Below are 25753 nucleotides of genomic sequence, written 5' to 3'. Positions count from 1 at the left end.
TCCATTACTGTGCAACTTTCATTGCTTATCATACCAATGAGTGAGCCTTTATGTAGTCAGCCAACTTGCTAGAAATAGCAATCTCCCTCAACTGACACTCTGCTGTTATAAAGAGGAAGGATATAGCAGATGTCATGTGGTCTTGGTTGCACACTAGCTAAACAAAAGACAATATGGTCAAGGCTTGAATGTCTTTAATCATAAGTCTGCTCGGTCATGACTGACCTATGGCTAAAACAACAACTCATTGCTTCTTTACAGGGTATCTTTAGTGCCCTTTGCTTGATAAGCAGGTATGGTTGTGGGGTTAAGAATTTCATTTCCCAGTTATGTGGGCTCAAGTTTAATTCTAAGTGTCTTCTACTGTAGCCCCAGGCTGACCAGTGCCTTGTAACTCAAGTGGGAAACGGGAGTTCTTTGGAGCCTGTTGTGTGTGTGTGTGTGATTATATATATGTATAGATATATAGATAGATAGATAGATATTCTTTTACTTTGTTTTAGTCATTTTACTGCAGCCATGCTGGAGCACTGCCTTAAAAGGTTTTAGTCAAAGAAATCAACCCCAAGTCTTATTCTTTGTATGCCTAGTATTTATTCTATCAGTCACTTTTGCCAAACCACAAAGTTACAGGGGATGTAAACATGTCAACACTGGTTGTCAATTGGTGGTGGGGGACAAACACAAATATAAAGACACACACACACATAGATATATACATATATATCTATGTATGTATATATATACACAAAAGGATTCTTTGTGTTTCCACCTAACAAATCCACTCGCAAGGACTTGGTTGGCCCAAGGCCATAGTTGAAGACACTTGCCCAACGTGTCACACTGGAACTGAACTCAGGACCGTGTGGTTGGGAAGCAAGCTTCTTACCAAACATGTTGTTGATGATGATGATAACGGTGATGATATTCTTTTGTTACTAGCTTATCAACTAGATCCAAAATTCTCTTGCATCTATTGTTCAGTATGTTCTTTTCATGAAAGCTTGTCAATTAGAGGCTAGACAGTGACATCATCCATTACTGTGCAACTTTCATTGCTTATCAGACCAATGAGGGAGCCTTTATGTAGTCAGCCAACTTGCTAGAAATAGCAATCTCCCTCAACTGACACTCTGCTGTTATAAAGAGGAAGGATATAGCAGATGTCATGTGGTCTTGGTTGCACACTAGCTAAACAAAAGACAATATGGTCAAGGCTTGAATGTCTTTAATCATAAGTCTGCTCGGTCATGACTGACCTATGGCTAAAACAACAACTCATTGCTTCTTTACAGGGTATCTTTAGTGCCCTTTGCTTGATAAGCAGGTATGGTTGTGGGGTTAAGAATTTCATTTCCCAGTTATGTGGGCTCAAGTTTAATTCTAAGTGTCTTCTACTGTAGCCCCAGGCTGACCAATGCCTTGTAACTCAAGTGGGAAACGGGAGTTCTTTGGAGCCTGTTGTGTGTGTGTGTGATTATATATATGTATAGATATATAGATAGATAGATAGATATTCTTTTACTTTGTTTTAGTCATTTTACTGCAGCCATGCTGGAGCACTGCCTTAAAAGGTTTTAGTCAAAGAAATCAACCCCAAGTCTTATTCTTTGTATGCCTAGTATTTATTCTATCAGTCACTTTTGCCAAACCACAAAGTTAAAGGGGATGTAAACATGTCAACACTGGTTGTCAATTGGTGGTGGGGGACAAACACAAATATAAAGACACACACACACATAGATATATACATATATATCTATGTATGTATATATATACACAAAAGGATTCTTTGTGTTTCCACCTAACAAATCCACTCGCAAGGACTTGGTTGGCCCAAGGCCATAGTTGAAGACACTTGCCCAACGTGTCACACTGGAACTGAACTCAGGACCGTGTGGTTGGGAAGCAAGCTTCTTACCAAACAGCTTTGGCTGCTTGTCAAGCAGGTATGGAAAGATATATATATATATATCTATATCTATCTATCTATATATTATATATTATATATATATATATATATATATATATATATATAAGACTACCCATGACCTGTTGGGTCACCTGGAAAGTCTAAGTTTCCCAGTAAGGAAGTTTTGTTTCGTGGGTTTTTTTTTTCTTTTCCAGGTTATTTTGCATGCTCTCAACAAATGTGACATCAAAATCATCTCCTTTCCCCAGAAATGGAAAGATTTGGCTTCTTTTTCTTACATGCCCTGCTACCATGTAACAGGTATTTTGGGTCCTTTATTGCAAGTAGCTGTTATGTTGTAGCAGGGCATGCTAGATATAGCAGTCAACTCTTTTGAGCTGAGATATGTTGGATGCGCTCGAAAAATTTTTGTAATGGCATTCCCTTGGGGCGATCTTTCGTTTTGACTCTCAGAACTGTCATCCGGATCAGCTGGTTTTGTTTGTTAATTTCCTTGAAACAATTTTATTTATTTACTTTTGTTTTAAAGTGAAAGAGAGGAGAAAATGAAAGACGTATGAATGAACGTGCGTATGTGAGAGAGAGAGAGAGTGCCAGTTACACATACATGAGCACATGTTCACTCTCTCTCTCTCTCACACACACACACACACACACACACACACACACACGTACATCCAAAAAAGATGTATGCATATGTATTGATGTATGTATACATGACAACATACCCCTTCACTCTCTCTTTTTTCTCTCTCTCTCGTTCACACTCAAATCTATTTCATATACACATACATACATCTTTCACTTTCTCTTCTCTTTAACTTTGAAATATGTAAATAGAAATTTTTTAGGGAAATTAACAAACACCAGATGACAAGCGAAAGATCACCATTCACTTGAAAATAATTTTAAAAAAGACATTAAAATATTGTCTGTTTAAAGAAAGCTAAAATATATAAATATATATACTTACTGTACAAAAAACTTACGTTTTTGAAATCAGTTAAAAATATTTCTAAATGATTAAAATATTATGTACGTCAAGGAGTCAACATTTCTTTTTTTCTTAGATAATGCAAAGACTATGTTTGTATATATGTCACAGATAGCAGACGTGTGTTTGTGTTGATTGACATACTATGACTTTCATTATATGTGTATGTAGTCTGTATGTGTGTATGACAATTGGGAAAAAAAACAAAGAGTGAGAGTTGGAGGAAGAATCAACACCAGTATGCGACGAGTACTTTATCATACCGTGAAAGTAAGAATGGCAATGGAGAACTCTGCATGATTTGAACCTGTGCGAAAAGAGCTGGAATGATTTTTCACAAAGTAGTCTATATGGAACTATAACAAATCTGCCAACTGGCCACCAAACATGTACATGTATGCGTGTGTGTGTGTGTACTGCCATAAGAATCGTTAATTGTTGTAATGATTGTTTGATAGTGATAGGAAATAGCTCTCTCTCTCTCTCTCTTTCTCTTTCTCTCCTTTTTTTAATTTTTCATTTCCTCTTATTTTGTTTCATTTTAATAAATTTTTCATCTAATCTTTGAACATAGCCCAAAAGGGAGAATAAAGCTGGTTCGCCTGTTGGCAAGTATTAACAGCCAGTGAGTGAGTGGATGGATGGCAGCCATCAGTCAGTCAGCGAGTGAGTTGTAAAAAAGACAGACGATCAATAAACTCTGCAGGGTTCTCTCACAATACTCTCCAACTTCCTCTCTGTTGTTTAGCAACATTTCAGCTAAATTACACACTTTTTTTTCTTTTTTTTATATTGGCAGCTCCAGCATTTTTTCCTCATATTTATGCTATTATTGTAATTGATTTCTTTTGAACTGAGTGAGTTGCTGATGTTATAAAGAGTGTGTGTGAGAGAGAAAGAGAGTATGGGTATTGATGTATATATATTTTATGTATTTGATTCAATTTGGCTCTGTACTTTTTGGTTATCTCACCCCCATTAAAAAATTGCCATTAAAAAATCGGGTTATCTCCCCACTAAAAAGTTGAGTTTATGTAGCGACAAGAGATTGGATTAAAAGGGTTTGATCCTTTTGAGTCAATACTTCAACACATTGTTGACGTTTGCTCTCCTCAATAAGATTCAATAAGATGTTTAATCTTCTCAGTTTTCCTTTTTATTTTTTCCATTTTCATGCTTATTAATTTTTCATTTTTTTTTTCTTTGTTTTATTGAGGGTTAAACATTTTTTTAGTTAGGGAGATAACTAAAAGTACTGATATTTTTCATAAAACAGGGGAGATAACCCAATTTTTTAATGGGGGTGAGATAACCAAAAACTACCTTTGGCTCTTATTACTGGTACTGTTGACCTTTTAACCTTATTTCAGTCATAAGATTTGCAGCCATGCTGGGATGCCACCTCGAATGAATAGGCCCCAGTACTTCTTTCTATTTTTCAAGCCTGGTTTTTATTCTATTGGACCCTTTTGCCAAACTGCTAAGTTATAGGGGAGGTAAATAAAAGAACACCAGTTGTCAAATGGAGGTGGGGACAAACACACACACACAAAATGATAATTACAACCTGGAGGCTTTAGTAGAAGACACTTGCCCAAGGTCCCACACAGTGGGACTGAACTCAAAACCAAATGGGTGGGAAGCAAACTTCTTACCATACAGTCATACCTGACCATTGGAACTGTGAGACATTGTTGCTTCTTGGTGGGATTTGAAATCATAACCATGAGGCAATGAACAGTAAAGCATCCATTCTGCTGACTTGACTATATAACTGACTTAAAATGTCGTCTTGTATTTCAATTTCCTAGGAGTGGCTGTGTGGTAAGTAGCTTGCTTACCAGCCACATGGTTCTGGGTTCAGTCCAACTGCATGTCACCTTGGGCAAATGTCTTCTACTATAGCCTTGGGCTGGCCAAAGCCTTGTGAGTGGATTTGGAAACTGAAAGAAGCCCGTCATATGTGTGTGTTTGTGTGTGTGTATGTTTATGCTTGTGTGTCTGTGTTTGTCCCCCCATCATCGCTTGACAACCGATGTTGGTGTGTTTATGTCCCCATGACTTTGTGGTTCAGCAAAAGAGACCAATAGAATTAGTAGTAGGCTTACAAAGAATAAGTTCTGGGGTCGATTTGCACAACTAAAGGCGGTGCTCCAGCATGGCTGCAGTCAAATGACTGAAACAAATAAAAGAATAAAAGAATCCACAGTACAATATAATTTAATGTATTTCTTTAGAAAAGTTTATCTGAAAACAGATGGTGGTGATGATGGTATTAACCCTTTCAATACCAACCCAACTGAAACTGCTCCTGGTTCTTTAATACAAACCTCCTGTTTTAAAGTGTTCTAAATTAAAACCATCAATCAAGATTTTGTGGTAATTTATATTCCAAATACCAGTTTAATATAATAACAAAATTATTTTACTAAATTCTTCAGGATTTTCAAAATTAATTGAAGCAATAACTCTGTATTTCCACAGAAATATGGTGATGAATGGGTTAAGAGAAGCAATCAAAATATGATATTTCTGTGACTGAAGTCAGATTTTTAAAAAAAAGAGAAAAGAGAAACAAAATTATAAAATATGTTTACATGAATGTGTGCATGCGTAAACATAGTTGTGTGGATAAGAAGCTCTCTTTGCAAATGCATGGTTTCGGTTTCAGTCCCACTGCATGGCACCTTCGGCAAATATCTTCTACTATAGCCCTGGCTCAATGCCTTCTAAATGAATTTGCTAGATGGAAATTGTGTGGAAGCCTGTCATATGTGTGTGTGAGCTGGGGTCATTGTGCCTGTTTGTCCCTTCCACTTGACCACTGATGTTGGTTTGTTTACATCCCTGTAACATAGCATATTGGCAAAAGAGACCTAAAAAATAAGTACTGAGTCAATTTGTGCAACTAAACTTTTCTAGGTAGTGCCCCAACATGGCCATGGTCCAATAAATGAAACAAGTAAAACATAAAAGAAGCTGTTTTAAATTAGAAACAAATGATCACCATCATCATTTGTAGTATATGTTTTTCTATGTTTACATTGGTTGGAAGGGTTTTCTTAGCCTCCACATCCCACTATATGTCACTGTTATTTGTCATCACCTTTGTGACATGCAGCATCTTGAGGTCTACTTTTATCACTTCTTCCCATGTCTTATTTGGCTTTCTTCTTCTGTAAGTTTCTTCCTTTTAGATTTCTCAGCACTTCTTTACCCAACTGTCATCATCATCATCATCATCTAACTTCCGCTTGAAAATGATGATGATGATGATGACATTTGAGTCATCCTTCATAATCATCACATGTCCATGCCAGAGCACTCTCTTGTCTTGCACTCTATGAATAAAACCCTCTTGCATGTAGTTTTTGCCTCAGCTCATTGTACTTCATTGTTCATACATACTTACATTACACAAATGAAGCAAGCTTGCTTCATTTTACTCTCCAGATTTTGCACACCCTCTACATTCAAAGACCATGTTTCACAATCTTGCAACATCATACTTCATACACAGCATCTTACAACTTCCCCAGCCTTTTACTCAAAGAAAGCATGTGAGAGTCGAGGGTTTCTTTATCACCAGAAGAAGTGATGGCTCTCTAAACTGTAAGCTGCATCACCTCTAAGCTAGATCCCTCGCTAATCACTCATGCTATATTTCTTTTTAATTTAATAACTTTCTAGAACATTTCCTTTTCTGTTGTTGCAGTTGATGATGATACTGCTACACCAGTCATTGGATTTGGTACCTCCCTGTATTAATTGATTGACAATACAAGTGACTAACATATGCCCTACTTCACCTGCATTTAAACAACTATTTCTGATGATCCATTTGCTTTTGTTGCTATTAAGTCATTAATTGTTAATCATACTTTCCACTGTACAGCTGTCAACTTCTGTAACCACTTTCCCACACGTTCCCATTCAACAGCTTCTCATAGTAACATAGCCACTCTCCGGCTATCTATCTGAGGCTTTATATAGCTATGGTGCGGCCTCACCTGGAATTTGCATCACCGGTCTGGAACCCCTATCTTGCCCAGGATATTAATCATCTGGAAACCATTCAGCGACGTGCAACCAAGAGAAAAGAGAATACCCTCCATCAGGCATTTGCCATATTCTGAACACCTTTCTTCCCTGGGCATGGATACATTGAAACTCTGACGTCTGGCAGCTGACTTGGCAGACACCCATAAAATTATTAACCATCTTACTAAGAATAACTCTGAGCACCTTTTCAAACTCCACCTGTCTAACACCCATGGACATGTTTACAAAGTCAGAAAACAGCACAGCTCCCATGACTTTTGGAAACATTTTTTCATGCTGAGAGTTGCTGAAGTATGGAACAAACTGCCGGCATCAGTTGTTAGTTGTCGGAGCACTGCATCCTTCAAAACTTCCATGCTTCTTGAAATTCGCCAACACTACACCTAATTTTCTCCCTTTCATACACACACAAGCATGTATCTGACTCATACACTGTTCACTTTCCAGACATTTGTACATTACTGCATATGCTTTATACACACTTTTGACAAGTTGTGGTGCACCTGAGCACTGTATACAATAATTTCATTATTATTTCCATGCCATTTTCTCTTTGCTGTTGGTGATTGCTGTTGTTGTTGTTAAGCTACAAGATGGATAAGGGTGGTTAGGTGATGGTCTCGGGCTTAGGAGTGGGAGACCCCAGACCTTGGAAAAAAAAACATTGGTTGTCTTGTTGTAGTCAAGGGCTCTTCATTGACGCCCGACACCACTGGGAGGTGGCCCTCGAAGTCGCTGGAAATGGAAATCTCCAAGTCCAAATTCTTGGTCGGCTGCTGTTGGTGATGGCAAGTGTGCCACTGTCATTATCAACACACTTTTTCCCAACAACACCTGCTCTGCATTCTGAAACACATCATGTTGAAGAATATTGGCAAACTTCTTACTCTCAGTTTCTCTCCATGCTACACATAAGTAACATCTCACTTCTTTTGTGGTTACTTGATGCTGATCCCTTTTCCCCACTTTCTTCTACTCTTTCTGGGTATGTCTCTGAGGCTTTATGACTCTACCTACTCTACCATGCCATCACTATATCACTTACTGTCTGGTTGATACCTTGCTCAACTCACAGGCCTGATCTGATATGTATGTATGTTCCTGTGTGTATGTCTGAGTACGTTTATGTGTTTTATGAGTGTGTAGTTTTCTGAATGTATGTAAAGACTTCAGTAGAACAAAGCAAATAAAATACAAAAAATATATAGGCGCAGGAGTGGCTGTGTGGTAAGTAGCTTGCTTGCCAACCACATGGTTCCAAGTTCACTCCCACTGCATGGCACCTTGGTTAAGTGTTTTCTACTAGAGCCTCAGGCCAACCAAAGCCTTGTGAGTGGATTTGGTAGACGGAAACTGAAAGAAGCCCATCGTATATATGTATATATATATATGTGTGTGTGTTTGTGTCTGTGTTTGTCCTCCCAACATCGCTTGACAACCAATGCTGGTGTGTTTATGTCCCCGTAACTTAGCGGTTTGGCAAAAGAGACCAATAGAATAAGTACTAGGCTTACAAAGATTTGCTCGACTAAAGGTAGTGCTCCAGCATAGCCGCAGTCAAATGACTGAAACAAGTAAAAGAGAGAGAGTGGGTGGCCTATATTTACACAATGTATTACTGTTACTTCAACAGACTCAGGTGGATGAAATTTTGAGTAAGAATTTAGCAGAAATTAAAACCAAATGTTGATGGACAAAATTAAACAAGAATCGATTAAATCCATAATTCTACCCCGCCCCACTCCACCCCACCTCACCCCTTTCCTTTGCATGCTTTCAGTCAAGTACCGGGGGTCGATGTAATCGACTAACCCCCTTCTCCTGAATTTGTGTTGGCTTTGTGCCAAAAATCTAAAGCAATCAATAATTTCTAAAATCACACATGCATGTACACGCACACAAACACATGGACACAAATACACGGACACACACATACTTGAATGCAAAGACTTGAGTGTAAACAGAGTATAAAGAGAACAAGGATAACCCAATACTGAAATTAGGACTTTCATCTCTCTCTCTCTCTCTCTCTCTCTCTCTCTCTCTCTCTCTCTCTCCCTCTCTCTCTCTCCCTCTCTCTCTCTCCCTCTCTCTCTCTCCTCTCTCTCTCTCTCCATATATATATATATATATATATATATATATATATAAACATATGGTGGAATACCCCATTGAAGATGACTTATGAGTATTTTGTAGAGAAGACAAAATCTAGGCAACTTCAAATATCAAAAGAACAATATTCAGAGAAACATAAGACTAGTGAAAATATACACATGCACACACGCGCACACATTTTTAGGTGCAGGAGTGACTGTGTTGTAAGAAGCTTGCTTCCCAGCCTCATGGATGCACGTTCAGTCCTACTGCGTAGTACCATGGGGAAGTACCTTCTACTATAGCCTTGGGCCGACCAAAGCCTTGTGAATGGATTGGTAGATGGAAACTGAAAGAAGTGTGTATATATATGTGTGTATCTGTGTTTATGTCCCTGTAACTTAGCACTTTGACAAAAGAGACCGATAGAATAAGTACTAAGCTTACAAAGATATATATTATATATCTTTTATTCTTTTACGTGTTTCAGTCATCTGACTACGGCCATCCTGAAGCATCACCTTTAGTCAAGCAAATCGACCCCAGGATTTATTCTTTGTAAGCTTAGTACTTATTCTATTGGTCTCTTTTTGACGAACTACTAAGTTATGGGGACATAAACACACCAACATCAGTTGTCAGGCAATGGTAGGGGGAAAAACATACACACACACATACATATATATACGACAAGCTTCTTTCAGTTTCCGTCTACCAAATCCACTCACAAGGCTTTGGTAGGCCCAAGTCTATACTAGAGGACACTTGTCCACGCGGCGGGACTGAACCCAGAACCATGTGGTTGGGAAGCAAGCTTCTTACCACACAGCCACTCCTGCGCCTATAACCACTCGGCATTCCATCGGTTACAATGACAATGTAACCAATCTGACCCAATCAGTGAAACGACCTGCTCTTGAAGTTAATGATTCAGTGTGACACAGAATGTGACAAGGCTGGTCCTTTGAAATACAAGTACTACTCAATTTTGTCAGCTGAATGGACTGTAGTAACAAGAAATAAAAGGTCTTGCTTAAGGACAATTCACAACCAGGGATTGAACTCTAGGCCTTACAGTCACAAGCCAAATAACCTAACCATTTAGCCATGCACCTTTACACACACACACACACATTATATGTCGTGGTGGCAGGGAGTGTTGTATGGTGATTTTCATTATTTTTTAATTAGCAGTGAGTTACAAAAGCGACTGGAGGACTTAAGGCTGTGAGTTTTATAATGCATTAATCTCACTGGCTTTGAGTCACTCATGTAACTTTCTGCTGAATAAAATTTTTAAAAAAAAACGTACATATACTCATATTCTATAGGCGTAGGAGTGACTGTGTGGTAAGTAGCTTGCTTACCAACCACATGGTTCTGCATTCATTCTCACTGCATGGCACCTTGGGCAAGTGTCTTCTACTATAGCCTCAGGCCGACCAAAGCCTTGTGAGTGGATTTGGTAGACAGAAACTTAAAGAAGCCCGTCGTATATATGAATATATATATGTATGTGTGTGTATATGTTTGTGAGTCTGTGTTTGCCCCCCACCCCCCAAACATCACTTGACAACCAATGCTGGTGTTTTTACGTCCCCGTAACTTAGTGGTTCGGCAAAAGAGACCGATAGAATAAGTACTAGGCTTACAAAGAATAAGTCCTGGGGTCGATTTGCTCGGCTAAAGGCGGTGCTCCAGCATGGCCACAGTGAAATGACTGAAACAAGTAAAAGAGTAGAAGTGAGAGTATGCACTGAGTTTTATTTCTCCTGTTTGTTCCACCAACCCCCAACCCACCCACGCACGCATCCACTCTATTCATGAGTTTTACAAGAATACTTTTTTTTTTCTTTATTTTCCGCAGTCTAAAATTCTTATATTTTTTTAATCAGACTCCAAACCAATTTACATAATTTACTTATGATTCCCTGTCTCTCTCTCACATCTATTATGGAAATCCAAATCCAATTCTTGTTCAGATTTTGTTCTGCTGAGGAGTTACTATCTACAATAAAAAGAACCTTTTAAATTTACTCTGTAATATTCCAGTAGAAAATACAGATTCTGTGATGACTACATTATATTTAAAGTGCTGTATTACAATGAACTATTTATTGTGGCACACCACTTTAATACAAATAACATATATTTATACACACACACACACACACACATATTTGTACACACACAGACTCACACATATGTGTGTATAAATGTATGTGTGTGTGTGTATGTATGCGTATATATACACACATATATGTATCACACAGTCTTCCTTTTGTACTACAACACTATATTTTTATCAACAGCATAGAGCAACTTCCTTGATAGTCTTATAATCTTCACAGTCATGCCAGCCATCAGGAACTCAAACCACTAAATCACATTTTAATTAATGGAGCATATATTAAGAGTGCAAAGTGGGTGCAGGACTGCATATGCAAGCGTACTCTGTCTTTGTCTATCTGTCCGTCTCTCTCTCTTTCTCTCTCTCTCTCTCTACATATATATATGTATATATTCTTTTTTCTTTTATTTCTTTCAGTCATTTGACTGTGGCCATGCTGGAGCACTGCCTTTAGTCAAGCAAATCGACCCCAGGACTTATTTTTTGTAAGCCTAGTACTTATTTTATCGGTCTCTTGCTGAACCGCTATGTTATGGGGACATAAACTCACCAGCATCGGTCAAGCGATGTTGTGGGGACAAACACATACTTAAAAACACACACATACACACACACACACACATATATATATATATACACGTACGTACATACATACATATATATATGTGAGTGTGTGTATATATATATATATATATAAAAATAACTTCAGCTGGTTTTTTAAGTCTAGCGCTTTTTCTATTGGTCTTTTTTGTCAAGTGGTGTGAAGTGCAGACAGAAAGAGACACACATAAAGATGTATACATGATGTGCTTCCACACAGTTTCCATTTACCAAATTCACTCACAAGGCACTGGTCAACCAGGGGCTTTTGTGTAACACACTAATCCAAGGTGTAATGCTGTGGGATTGAACCAGAAATCACATGGTTGGGAAGCAAACCTCTTAACTACATAACCATGTTTTCCATCCATAATTATCCCACATGCAATGATTGGATGACATACACAAACTTTTAACAATATTTGATCGATATTTAAAAAAAAATATTTATGTGTTCTTTTTTTATTCATTTACTTTAGGCATGAAGATGAGTTTTGAGAAGCTGCTTGCTGATGCCCGTTTGCTTGTAACACGACTAAAAGATCATGATTCTTTAGCCAATACATTAATGGAAAGTACCAATGCCCTGCATAATCAGATTGATGCTATGAAAAGGGTAAATATCTTTTGTTTTCTTTTTCTTTTTACTTGTTTTAATCATTGGACTGCAGCCCATCCTGGGACAGTGCTTTGAAGGTGTTTAGTCAAATAAACTGACCCCACTACTTATTTTTAATTCTGGTACTCAATCTATCAGTCACTTTTTCCAGACCCCTTAAGTTACAGAGATATCAACAAACCAATAGTGGTTATCAAGTGCTTGGGTGACAAACATAACCCATCCAAAGACACACGCACACACGCAACAGGCTTCCTCCTATTTCTGTCAACCAAATTCTATTTCTTTACTACCCACAAGGGGCTAAACACAGAGGGGACAAACAAGGACAGACAAATGGATTAAGTCGATTACATCGATCTCAGTGTGTAACTGGTACTTAATTAATCGACCCCGAAAGGATGAAAGGTAAAGTTGACCTCGGCGGAATTTGAACTCAGAACGTAATGGCAGATGAAATACCACTGAGCATTTTGCCTGGCGTGCTAACGTTTCTGCCAGCTCGCTGCCAAATTCACTCACAAGCATTGGTTAGCCAGGAGCTATAGTAAAAAAAAACACTTGCCCATAATACCATGCTATGGTACTGTTTCTGTTTTTTTTTCACAAACAAGTGGATGTTCCTTGGAATTAAAAGAACAAACTGGATTTACTGATTTGAATTTGTTTTTTAAATTCTAAATTTCAGTTTCATTGTCAGTCTGTAACTTGTGTCAATGACTGATATTAGTTTGTGAATAGCACTGGATAACTTTGAGCAGATCAATGACACAGAGGTGATTGACAGGAGTATTGATCAAGCTGTGCTCCTCCTAACTTCATTATGAAGCGCATTATCCTAAAATTCAAAACCTTAAGCATGCAGTCTCCTTCAAGTACCTTTATAGCACTCTATCCTGTTAAAGTTCAGGGCTTTAAGGTTATAGCTATACTGTTATAGTTCTTTGTTATATATTCATCATCATTTAACATCTGTTTCCGTTCTGGCATGGGTTAGACACTTTGACTGGAACTGGTAAGCCGGAAAGCTGCACCAGGCTCCAGTCATCTATTTTAGCCTGGTTTCTATGACTGGATGCCCTTCTTGACACCAACCACTTTAATGGGTGTACTGGCTGTCTTTTACATGTCACCGGCACTGGCCACAACTACAATTTCACTTAACTTGATGTGTCCTCTCAAGCACAGCAAGTTACTAGAAGTCCTGGTCACCTGTTATTGCCTCCATGAGGCTCAGCAACTGAAGTCATATTTCACCACCTCGTCCCTCATCTTCTTGGGTCCACCTCTTTCACAGGTTCCCTTGACAATTAGAGATCAGCACTTTACACAGCTGTCCTCATCTATACGCATCACCTGACCATACCAGTGCAGTCTTCTCTCTTGCACACTACATCTGATGCCTTTTATACTCAATTTTTCTCTTAAGACACCTAAACTCTGTCATACATACACACTGACACTGCTCATCCAGCAGAGCATTATTTATTAAATAAGTTACAAACATTTCACCATAAAACCTCATCGTCATACTTCATTTTTTTATTTGGTTTACAAGATTCTTGATGTGAATTTGTATGTTGAAACAGATTTTATTGTGTCTTAGGAGGGTCATTACACCAATAATGATAATAACACATGCCACTTCTTTATTGTTAGTCAATTGGTTAAATATCTAACCCACTGACTAATTGATCATTTGTTTAATGTGCTGGTTAAGCAATCAATGGATTGTTTATTAGTCAAAGTTCTTTCCTTACTGTTCATGACCTTTTCAGGAACATCATCATCATCATTTAATGCTTCTGTTCCATGCTGGAATGGGTTGAATGATTTGACAGAATCTGATGAACTCCAGGACTGCATGATACTCTAGTGTTCGCTTGGCATGGTTTCCATAACTGGAAGCCCTTCCTAACTCCAACCACTTTACAGTGACTATTGGGCATTGTTTTTGTGCCACCAGTGAGGCCACCATGCAATTTGCAAACCTATGAACCTCAAGGAAGCATCTTTATGCTAGGAGATGAGGGATAAAAGATGGGTTAAAGTATGAGAGAAGGGACCAGAGCAGAACAGGTTTCTTGCTGTAGAGAAGCTACATGACTGCTCACATTTTAGAAGAGAGGGTGGGAATGGAGTGATTGAGGCTGTTTCTATCAAAAGTATGTAAAGTAAAAGATATAAAATATAAAAATACTCTAAGAGAAAGCCCGGAATTTCGTTTATCAGTTGAAAAGTCTGAAGTACATTAAGTTAAAATTAAAAGATGAATATCTAACACAACTTAAATAATGACCTTTTTAAAAAGTACTCTTAGATACACACACATCCTTTTTGAGACTAAGCCATTGCTTAAATATCTTCTCTGGCTGTCCATCATAGGTCAACATTGACTTTTCTTGTTCAGTAAATCATCTCTGACAAGCATGCTACAAGGTCTGCTCTCGATCTGTAGCAGTGGTGACATCTGCTGCGGGTCACGTTACTGTTTGAATATAAAATTGTTGAATATAAGATTGTTTGAATATAAAATTTAGATGAATGTAACACGAAGTATGGCATGAACTGAAATGTAAATTATTTTATAAAAGATCAAAAAGTTTACCCCTGCAAAATATATTGAAGAAACATTGCATCTATAGAATAAAGATTAAATTTAAAAAATCCAAATCTAAAATTTATTAACATTTCATTCTTGAGAACAGGATTGCTTCTGCCAGAAGGGTAATCATAGAAGGTCATACAAGCCCTTAAATTTGATTTTGTTATTTTTAAACTGGGAAACAGTCAAACTAGTATCTGTGAAACTGGATATTTTAACCCTTTCGTTATTGTATTTATTTTAAGATGCTTTGTGTTTCTTCCAATTATTTTAAATATAACAAAGAATTTAGTAAAATAATATCATTATCATTAAGCTAGTGTTAGGAACATAAATTATGACTAAGATCTGGTGGAAGATTTGAATTCAAAACTTATGAAAACAAGTCATTTATACTAAAGAGCCAGGTTGGTAACGAAAGGGTTAATGCATTATGTGGCTGCATAGGTAGAGACATGAGTATGTGGTTAAGAAGTTTGGTTCCTAACCACATGATTTCAGGTTCAGTCCCACTGTGTAGCACCTTGGGCAAGTGTTTTCTACTGAGTGGTGGTTTTGGTGGAGAGAAACTGAAAGAAGTCTGTTGTGTTTTGGGTTCAATCCTACTGCACAGTACCTTAGGCAAGTGTCTTCTACTATAGCCTCAGGTCAACCAAAACCTCGTGAATAAATGTGGTAGATGGAAATTCCATTGTGTGTATATATATGTATGTGAAAGGGATCATGCCCTCTTTGAAAGATAGGAGTGTGTGTGTGTGGCTGTCAGGTTGAGCAACATGACTAGTTGTTTGGTGCCAAGTCAGCCTGACTGAACATAGTTATGTCCTAAGACATTCCAGCCATGACTATTCCATCTGTTTAGGTGCATGTCTAAGATTATGTTACTCATTGTATCCTTCCTTCTCCCAAAACTGTTTGTTGCAATTTGAGTGAAATTTTGTTGCTATTTCTTGCAGGCAGGGCAACTACATAGGGACACCACCACCCTCACCTCCACCACTTGTTGGCTTGTTGCAATTAGTGTTTTCCATATGTAGAACTTATTGTATTGATTTCTTTTGTTCCAATTAATCCTAAAATATTATTTCTACTTTTTCTCTCTGCAGTATCATGACGGTATAACTGAGCTGAATGAAATAGCTCGTCATCGACCACGATCCACTTTAGTTCTAGAAATAGCACAGGAAAACCGACAGATTCGTGACCTACAGCATGAAAATCAGGAACTGCGGCTGTGTCTTGAAGAGCACCAAAGTGCCCTGGAACTAATAATGCAGAAGTACCGGGAACAAGTGGTTCAACTCATACAGAGCAACCAGTTTGAGAAATCAATCTCTAGAAGCAGTGAGCAAGGAACGGTAATGTACCACCAACGCTTTTTATTTGATGTAATACCATGTCTTGTAATATTTCCTGGTTTATAACCATCTCCTTTAATTGCTGCTTGTGTAGGACTTTGAAACATAGGAATTGAGTGTCTATCTCTATTCTTAAACCTCACACTCTGTTCACACCACTTCTTTATCTCTGGTCCTCCCACCTCATTCTCCACATCATCCCACCTCTATTAATTAAGTCATGTGAGTGCTTTTTCTGAAATTTTTTACAATATATTGTGAGAGCTGTTGGTCTTTGCCTCCCACTCTTTTTACTTGCAGTCCCTCCTACCACCTCCATTTTACCTTCTGCCTGGCTCACAAACATTGATTCTTCCTACCTTCCCTCTCCAATTGTAGCTTCCTCCCCTTCATTCATCTCACACCACTTCTCTCTTCTTTCCACCTTCCTTTATATCATTCCCTTTACTTTCACCACCCCTCTCCCTTCATTTACCTCAATGACCCTTTCGTACTACCCTTTCTCTCTCCCCCCTCCTTCTCTCTCTCTCTCTCTGTTTTCTCATTCTTTCATTTTAATACTTCCATCATTTTATTTGTCCACATCAAACCCATAAAACCAGTTCTCTCGCTTGCTCACTCTTAGTCAAGAACAAGAGCCCAAAATGCTTCACTCCTCACAGAGTTGAACACATCAAACACTTCCACAGATAAAAAAACGCTGAGTCTAGTTCATTTAATGTGCAGAGTTAATTTAACTAGTAAAGTTGATTGCAAGAGACAGGTTTGAAATTCTAGACATTTGTTGAAGAAATAGCAATAATGATTTGAACAAGAAGCTTCATTTCTTATTGTACCAATCTGTCCAGCTGAAAACCTGCACCAATCAACTGCTGGTGCAGCCTCCTCTCTTCTTCAGCTGTCACATCTTTGATATTCTACTGAGTCAGAATAGGAAAGTCAAAAGGCTGTCTATGCTAGAAATTGCAGCCAAACTTCACTTGAATTGCCACCCTACAATGTTATAAAACGAAGGACTCATTGGATGATGTGATCCTAGATGTACTATTCCTGAAAACAAGGTGGTATGATCATGGCTGAACCTCTTGGGTCATGTATTGTCCAGACTTGACCTTAGGTCAGGTCAGTCCAAAGCAAGAACAGTTATTTCATAGAAAATGAAAAGAACTTCTATAATTAGTTAAGCTGCTCAGATGTCATTATCTTCCTCATCATCATCATCATCAACAACAGCAGTATCATCATCATTGTCATAATTATCATTATCAACAGCAGTGTTATCATTGTTATCGTCATAACATCATCATCATCGTCATCATCATCATCTTCAATGGCAGTAGCTAGGTCTAATTTCCATGACTGTTTGACCAATTGTCCAGCTCCTTAAACTCAGACTCCAATTAGATAAATTTCTTACATTTCCATTCACTTTCTCTCTTCATATTTTGAACATTTGAGTGTGTGTGTGTGTGTTTGTGCGTGTGTGTATAAAACAATATTTTATTGATCCGGGTCTATGAAACGAGGTGGTGAATGTTTGATGGAAACTAAAGAAAAGAAATAAAATAAGAATGATGAAGAAGAAGAAGAAGAAGAACGATGATACTAGGCCAGCTAGCAACTAAATAAATGATGCAAGCCAACAGCTGTAAAAGAAATTGGTTAAACAGACAAAGCAGAATTCTGATGCTTGTTTCATCAGCTGTGAACCGATAGTGAATTGAAGCTATTTTTACCTTTTGGTTATACAGAATTTTAGTCTCCGATTTCACCACTGACTTTCAATGGCCACGCTTTTTGTCGTTGTCTTTTGTTTTGTTTTTTTTTATTTTCTTTAAGTTTTGTATATTGGAATATACTGAAGTGAAAGTAACCCGGTTTCTTGACCCAAATCTAATCTTTACTTTCGGAAACGATCAATTTTTACGTGTGTATTCTTTGGAAGTCCTTTGCTAGTGTTGTTGCCAAAATAGAATTCACTTCTTCTCTCTTTCTCTTTCTCTCCTTCCCTCCCTTTCTCTTTCTCTCTCTCTGTCTTTTCTCTCTCTCCCTCTCTTTGACCTCTCCTTTTTCCTTTCTCTCTCTCCCCTCTCTTTTTCCTTTCTCTCTCCTCTTCAGCCCTTCCCCCTTTCCACTCCCCCCCGTCTTTCTCCCCCACTCTCTCACTTTTCTCCCCTCCCGCTCTTTCCCCTTCTCTTTCTTCTCTGTTTTTCCTTTCTCTCTCCTCCTCCCACCCTTTTCCCTTTCCATCCCCCTCTTTCCACTCTCTCACTTTTTTCCAGTTTCTCCCTTTCTCGCCCACTTTCTCTTTCTCTCTCTCTATCTCTCTCTCTCTCTCCGATATAACATTCTTTGAAGGTCTTGATCCATTATGGCTAGATGTTGTTGTTCTTGTTCTTTAGCTCCCAAGTCAGCTCTGATCAATCAAACCTGTGATGAAAGGCATTCTTGCCATGACCTTCCCATCTTTTATTTCATCCTTAAACAGAGTTTACTTGAAAGCACATTATACAATGTGCTTATTTTTAAGGCAATAGGGTGTTTTGAGAGAGATTTGGTTGCTCTTTCTAGCATATCAGACAACCACATAGAGGCACCCTATAAAATAACTATCATGATGATGTAGAACTCATCGCTGTAAGTAGCTAGAGGTTGCTGTATAACCCAGATGTTCTTCATGAATGGGTAAAAAGCTAGAGAAATCCCATTCCTAAAGCAACAACTCTTTGAAACTTTTGTTTTTGTATTTGATTTGCAAGATTTTTGATGTGAACTCATGTGTTGAAACAGATTTTGTTGTATTTTGGGAGGGTCATGATGCCAATAATAAACAGACACACACACTGGTTCTGTGTCACTTCTTTTATTATTATTAGTCAGTTGGTTAAGGCAGTGAGCTAACAGAATCTTTAGCATACTGGACAAAATGATTAGCAGCATTTTGTTGGTCTTTACATTCGGAGTTCAAATTCCACTGAGGTCAACTTTGCTTTTCATCCTTTTGAGGTCAATAAAATAAGTAGAATTTAAGTACTATGTCAATGTAATCAACTGACTGCCTTACCCACCCAAATTTCAGGCCTTGTGCCTATAATAGAAAGGATTATTAGTAAATTGGTTAACCATTTAACCTATTAACTTATCAGTTGTTTCATTAATTGTTAAGCCAATCAATCAATTGGCTATGTTTGCCAAAGACTTTTTAATTGCTATTTGCAACATCATCAATGGCATGCTCTCTTTCTAATCCACATCTGACTCGGGACGCTGACAAACCTAGCTGATTGAATGATTGATTAATCAAACAACCTGTTAATGAAGTTAAATAGTTAACCAGTTGACTAATAAAAAATAAAGAAGTGTAATAGAACCAGTGCCTGTGTTTATTATTGACATGAGTATATTTTTAAATTATTAATCAGCAAACTCAAAATGTCGAGAGTTCCATACTTTGGCTATCCCTTGACTCACTCAGTAACTTCTGGAAATTCATAATAAATTATATGTGTATATCATCATCATTGTCATTTGATATCTCTATCCCATGCTGGCAAAGGCTGGATGGTTTGATAGGATCCAGTGGATCCAAGGACTGCTATTGGCATGGCTTCTTATTTCTTTACTGCCCACAAGGAGCTAAACATAGAGGGGGCAAACAAGGACAGACAAACGGATTAAGCTGATTATATCGACCCCAGTGCGTAACTGGTACTTATTTAATTGACCCTGAAAGTATCAAAAGGCAAAGTCGACCTCAGCAGAATTTGAACTCAGAACGTAGCGGCAGACGAAATACCACTAAACATTTCACTCTGCATGCTAACGTTTCTGCCAGTTTGCCACCTTAGTTACATCCAGTTACAGAAGCCATGCCAATAGCATGGCTTCTGTAACTGGGTGCCCTTCCTAACACCAGCAACTTTACAGTGAGTACTAGGTGCTTCTTCTCATGTTACTGGCACTATTGAGGATACCATGCAACTTGCAAAACTCAAGGGAAGGGACTTTATGCAAGCAGATAAGGGTTGAAGTATGAAAGAAGGTGGTAGGGCAGAGCAGGTTCTTTAGGGGAGCTACATGGATCTCCTACAACATTTAGGAGAGAGTGAGAAATGAAATCAGTAGTAACTGCAAAGAGATGAGGTGTCCAAGTGGCCCCTCAAAATACAAGGTGTGTAGAAGTGAGCGGGGACAGAGGAACTACGAATGTAAGTGGGTGAGGGTTTGGAAGACTGTATGGGAGGCAGGGGACAAGGAAATTGGGCAGATTGGGTAAGGTGGATGCCTAAAATAGATACAAAAAGAGAGCAGTAACAGGATTGTAATGATGATACAGTTGACATGAGGAGGACAAGAAAAAACGTGTTTGGTTTGACTACAGGAGAGAGAGCAAGGTGGGGGAGAGAGAGAGAGCCAATCATAGAGCATGAGGGTAGAATTCGGTGATCTTGTATGGTGATGGAGATCAAAGCAGCATGTGTAGAAAATAATATTAATGAATAAGAACATGTGATATCAGGGGGGTGGTTGTAGCTGCAGTGGGAGAGATGTGTGGTGGGTATATGCAGAGGAGATTATGTGAAGTGTCCATTTGTGCACAGTTATAATATGTACACCCAGCCCATGCTGTAAAGTGGTTGATCTTATCAAGGGCATCCAGCCATAAAAGCCATGCCAAAGCAATCACTGGAGCTCAATATACAGTCCTTAGACACATCAGTTTCTGTCAAACTGTCGAACGTACTCCAGTATAGAACATGGACATTGAATAATGATGACGCCGACGCCGACGATTGTTATTATTATTATTATTGCTTATAATATAATTTGTTACTTTTTCTTTCTCTTCTGTAGGATAATGTTCAAATGATTGACAAAATCTGTGAAATGGCTGCTGTGATGCAAAAAGCTGTAGCAGTGGATGACACAGCCGTGTCTAAAGTACAGGAAAGGCTGACTCAGCTAGAAATTGAAAACCGTGGCTTACGAGAAATGCTAGAGATCTGCTCGACAACCAAACATCGCATTCTCGAGGAGCAGAACCAGGTCAACTCCTTAGGAAATGATGACTCAGATAGGGCCACGCCAACGAAACAACTGTGATACATATAAATTAATTAAATGGAACAACAGGACTTGTTGGAACGGGGTGTGTGAAAACCTTTGAATTGAGGGTGTGTATATGTATGCATGTACATGAAGATTTAAGAAAGAAAAAAAAAAGGAAAATAAAAATTTAAATAAAAACAAAAATAAAAAAACTTTTAAAAACATTGGAAATGTTAAAAGGAAAAGTATAAAACTGTGTATGTATGTGTGTGCGTATATATATATATGTGTGTGTGTGTGTGAGTGTTTGTGTATGTATGCATGCGTGTTTAAAGATCTTGAAAAAGGAAAAAAGAATTCTCTAAAATATTAATAAAACTGTAATAGCCTATTTATCTGCTATGATATTTTGAATTTCTTTTATTCTATATCATAGTGAAATTTTAAAAAAACTTTCTTGAATGTTTTATATAAATAAAACTTGGAAATATCAATGTTGTTCTAATTGCTTCAAGAATTGCTCTGCAATATTTTATTACCTGAAAGAAACTTGTTTAGTTGTGTTATTTGCAGTTCTTCATCTGAATCACAGCATATAATTCTATTTAACCACTTATTCGTGTTTTATATCTGTACATATGAAAATTTAGAATTACTTTCAGTAAATTGTTAATGATGACAAAATAACAGATGTGTTGGAGGGATTCTTCTTTTGTTCTTTTCTTTTATTTGTTTTAGTCATTTGACTGTGGCCATGCTGGAGCACCGCCTTTAGTCAAGCAAATCAACCCCAGGACTTATTCTTTGGAAGCCTAGTACTTATTCTATCAGTCTCTCTTGCCGAACCACTAAGTTATGGGGACGTAAACACACTAGCATCAGTTGTCAAGTGATGTTGCGGGGGACAAACACAGACACACAAACATATACATACACACACACACACACCACACACACACACACACACACACATATATATATACGATGGGCTCCTTTCAGTTTCCATCTACTCACAAGGCATTGGTCAACCCGAGGCTATAGTAGAAGACACTTGCCTAAGGTGCCAGACAGTGGGAGTGAACCCAAAACCATGTGGTTGGTAAGCAAGCTACTTACCACTCAACCATTCCTACGGATATGAATAAATTAACAAATAAATAAATATATAGATAGATATGCACATTTATATGATGATATATATATGTATAGATGATTATATATATATATATAGAGAGAGAGAGAGAGAGAGTTCAATTTCATTATTGCCGACTTTTGGTATATATATATAGAGTTCGATTTGAAAACCCCACTAGAATGGGAGAAAGCGCTAATATATGATATATGATATAAGTTATATGATGTATAAAAACATGTAATATACAAATAAATATCTGTAAATATAAAACCATCCGAATTTCTGAGTACCTCATTTTTTCTAATATAAAATACCTGTACATCATCTCCAAACTTTTTAATATATATATATTTATAAATATACATATACATATGTACACACACACAGACACACATATACGATTGTATACACAGTTGCAAATGACATGGTAAAAAACAAATTAATCCGATGAAATAGGGTAGACAACAGTCCTGCTAAAATAGGGGATAGAGAAGATGAAGACATAAAAAGGCAATGATGAATGAAGACAAATAAAGCAAAGAATAATGATAGTTTGAGGGAGTGTAAAGTAAGAATAAGAAAAATGGGATCTTTTCGGTTTGAACGGCAGATTTTTCTAGCAGTGTCATATGAAATTGTCACCCATAATTATGACCCTAGTATCGATCTGTTGCATTTCAATCTGTTTTAGGGTTGGGGGGGTATCTTTTTTTCTTCACAAATGTAAATATACCCAATCTGTTTCTTAAACGAGTGAAATATTCATACAGCACAGAATGTATTCACCTCAATAGACGTCATTGATTGGTTGAAATTGCAGAAATTGAAGGAAAAAAAACAACAAATATCTTACAAACTATAGAATTTTCTCAATAAAGCCAAGAGAGAAAGATGTTTTATAAACACATTCTACCAGTATACAAAGTTTAAAAGTGTTTAGTTACGTGGAAGTTATTTTTAAAAAACTGCCGTTCAAACCGAAAAGATCCGAAAAATGAAAATAGAAATAGAGGGAAATCAATGAAAAATAAAGTGAAATCAATGAAAAGTTAAGATGAAGTCAGTACATATATAGTTGTAGGTGATCTGGGATGCATTGTTAGTGATGTTTCTGGGGTCTTAGGGGTTACAGGTGTTTCAATATTTGGCCCCTTGCCCAGTTGACCAAGCTGGAATTGATCCCAGTATACTTCCCAGTAGCAACAAACAATTGGTCTGTCTTCTTCATCCAAGCCATCTAGTGGTCTTCCTTGCATCTTAAATGGTGGAATTTTTAGCCCTCCTCTTTACTGCATCAGTAATTCCAAACCCAATTAGAGCTTTCTAGAATGAACAGCCCACTTTTGTTGCCTCACAACATGCCTGCCAGTCCTGACTCCTGCACCGCTCTACCAGTTCCTGGTATTTGGCAAACTTCTCTTGAGCTTCTTTTATCTGTTTCTCCCAGAGCACAGTCAGTTTCCACATAACCACCTTTTTGGGATGCATCATCAGTCTTGTTTCTGGGGCCTCAAAGAGTTACAGGTCTTTCAACATCAGACTCCCATCACCGTGTCGACCCCAGCCAGGGTTGATCAAGTACCAGCTTGCACCCCAGTAGTAGTAAACCACTGGTCTGCTCTCTTTATCCACCTAGTAGCCTTCTCCACAGCTTCAATAATGAAATTTATAGCCCTCCTCAGTGGCTGCACCAGAATATATGTGAGAAATTATGATAAACAACACAGTATTCATTGGCCTTTTGGCATTTGATCTGTAACAAAATGCAATAAAGTGTTCCCCTGATGATCTGATGTGGGTCAGCATATAATTGCCTATAAAACAACCAATGCAGAAATTGCCAATAACCACAGTGGTGAAATGTACATAGGGAACAAATGATATAAGCTTGTGTTTATCATAATTTCTCCTACGTTTGTTCTGTATATCATAACCAGTAGTACAGCTAAGTACAGTAGTAAGCTCAGCAGTAGCATTAGTACATCTAACTGTAACACAAGATATACTGTATATACATTTTTTTTTTACTTGTTTCAGTCATTTGACTGTGGCCTTGCTGGAGCACCGCCTTTAGTCAAGCAAATCGACCCCAGGACTTATTCTTTGTAAGCCTAGTACTTATTCTATCAGTCTCTCTTGCCGAACCACTAAGTTACGGGGACGTAAACACACCAGCATCAGTTGTCAAGTGATGTTGGTGGGGACAAACACAGACACACAAACATATGCACACACACACACATACATATATATATACGTTGCACTTTTTCAGTTTCCGTCTACCAAATCCACTCACAAGACTTTGGTCGGCCCGAGGCTATATTAGAAGACACTTGCTCAAGGTGTCGTAGTGGGACTGAACCTGGAACAATGTGGTTGGTAAGCAAGCTACTTACGACACAGCCATTCCTGCACCTATTTATCTTTTATATTTTACTTGTTTTAGTTATTTTTTACTATAGCCATACTGGAGCACTGCTTTGAAAGGTTTCATTTAATTAAATTGACCCCAGAACTTATTTTTTAAAGCCTGGTACTAGTGGTTAGGATGTCAGCATCATGATTGTAAGATTGTGGTTTCGATTCCTGGACCGGGTGGTGCATTGTCTTCTTGAGCAAGACACTTTATTTTACATTGCTCCAGTTCACTCAGCTGTAGAAGTGAGTTGCGACGTCACTGGTGCCAAGCTGTATCGGCCTTTGCCTTTCTCTTGGATGAGGCTGATGGCATGGAGAGGAGAGGCTGGTATGAATGGGCAACTGCTGGTCTTCCATAAACAACCTTGCCCGGACTTGTGCCTGGGAGGGTAACTTTCTAGGTGCAATCCCACAGTCAGTCAGGACCAAAGGGAGTTTCAGCATATCGTTGTTAATATGTTAAACTGTCATATGTCCAAATTTGGCCAAATGCGTTTTTTCGATATTTATTTTTGCTTGGTCAAACTATCATATCTCCAGCTGCCTCAGATTCCAAGATATCAAAAATTGTCAAAGGTTAGTACAACAGTTTTGCTATGGAATGGTGAAACTTTTTCCATTTTCTGAAAAAGCAACATTTTGGACTTAAACACTTTTGCACAATAGTAACAATATGTATATTATCTTAACTAATAATCAGCAACACCAGTAACAAAATCTATTGGGTTGTCCGGAAAGTTTGTGCCGATTTT

General features: G+C 37.9%; 1 protein-coding gene across 4 annotated transcripts in view; it reads left to right on the top strand.

The window, feature by feature from the left end:
* Positions 1-21660, top strand: part of LOC115213817 (FGFR1 oncogene partner 2 homolog) — a 41381-nt gene extending 19721 nt beyond the window's left edge. Inside the window, exons 2-5 of one of the 4 annotated variants that reach the window (XM_036504588.1) lie at positions 12133-12142; positions 12297-12433; positions 16148-16399; positions 21254-21660. In XM_036504588.1, coding sequence (XP_036360481.1) covers positions 12299-12433; positions 16148-16399; positions 21254-21502 — 636 coding nt within the window. In that variant the 5' untranslated portion in view covers positions 12133-12142; positions 12297-12298 and the 3' untranslated portion in view covers positions 21503-21660. Of the gene's footprint in view, positions 1-11678; positions 11703-12132; positions 12143-12296; positions 12434-16147; positions 16400-21253 lie in introns of those variants that run through there. The other 3 variants (XM_029782702.2, XM_029782700.2, XM_029782701.2) reach the window with 3 other exon arrangements.
* Positions 21661-25753: the final 4093 nt, after the last annotated feature.

The sequence above is a fragment of the Octopus sinensis genome, linkage group LG7 (genome assembly GCF_006345805.1).
Source record: "Octopus sinensis linkage group LG7, ASM634580v1, whole genome shotgun sequence".
NCBI classification, from domain to species: domain Eukaryota; kingdom Metazoa; phylum Mollusca; class Cephalopoda; order Octopoda; family Octopodidae; genus Octopus; species Octopus sinensis.
The sequence above is the reverse complement of the archived record's forward strand: the minus strand, read 5'-3'. Positions and strand labels throughout refer to the sequence as shown.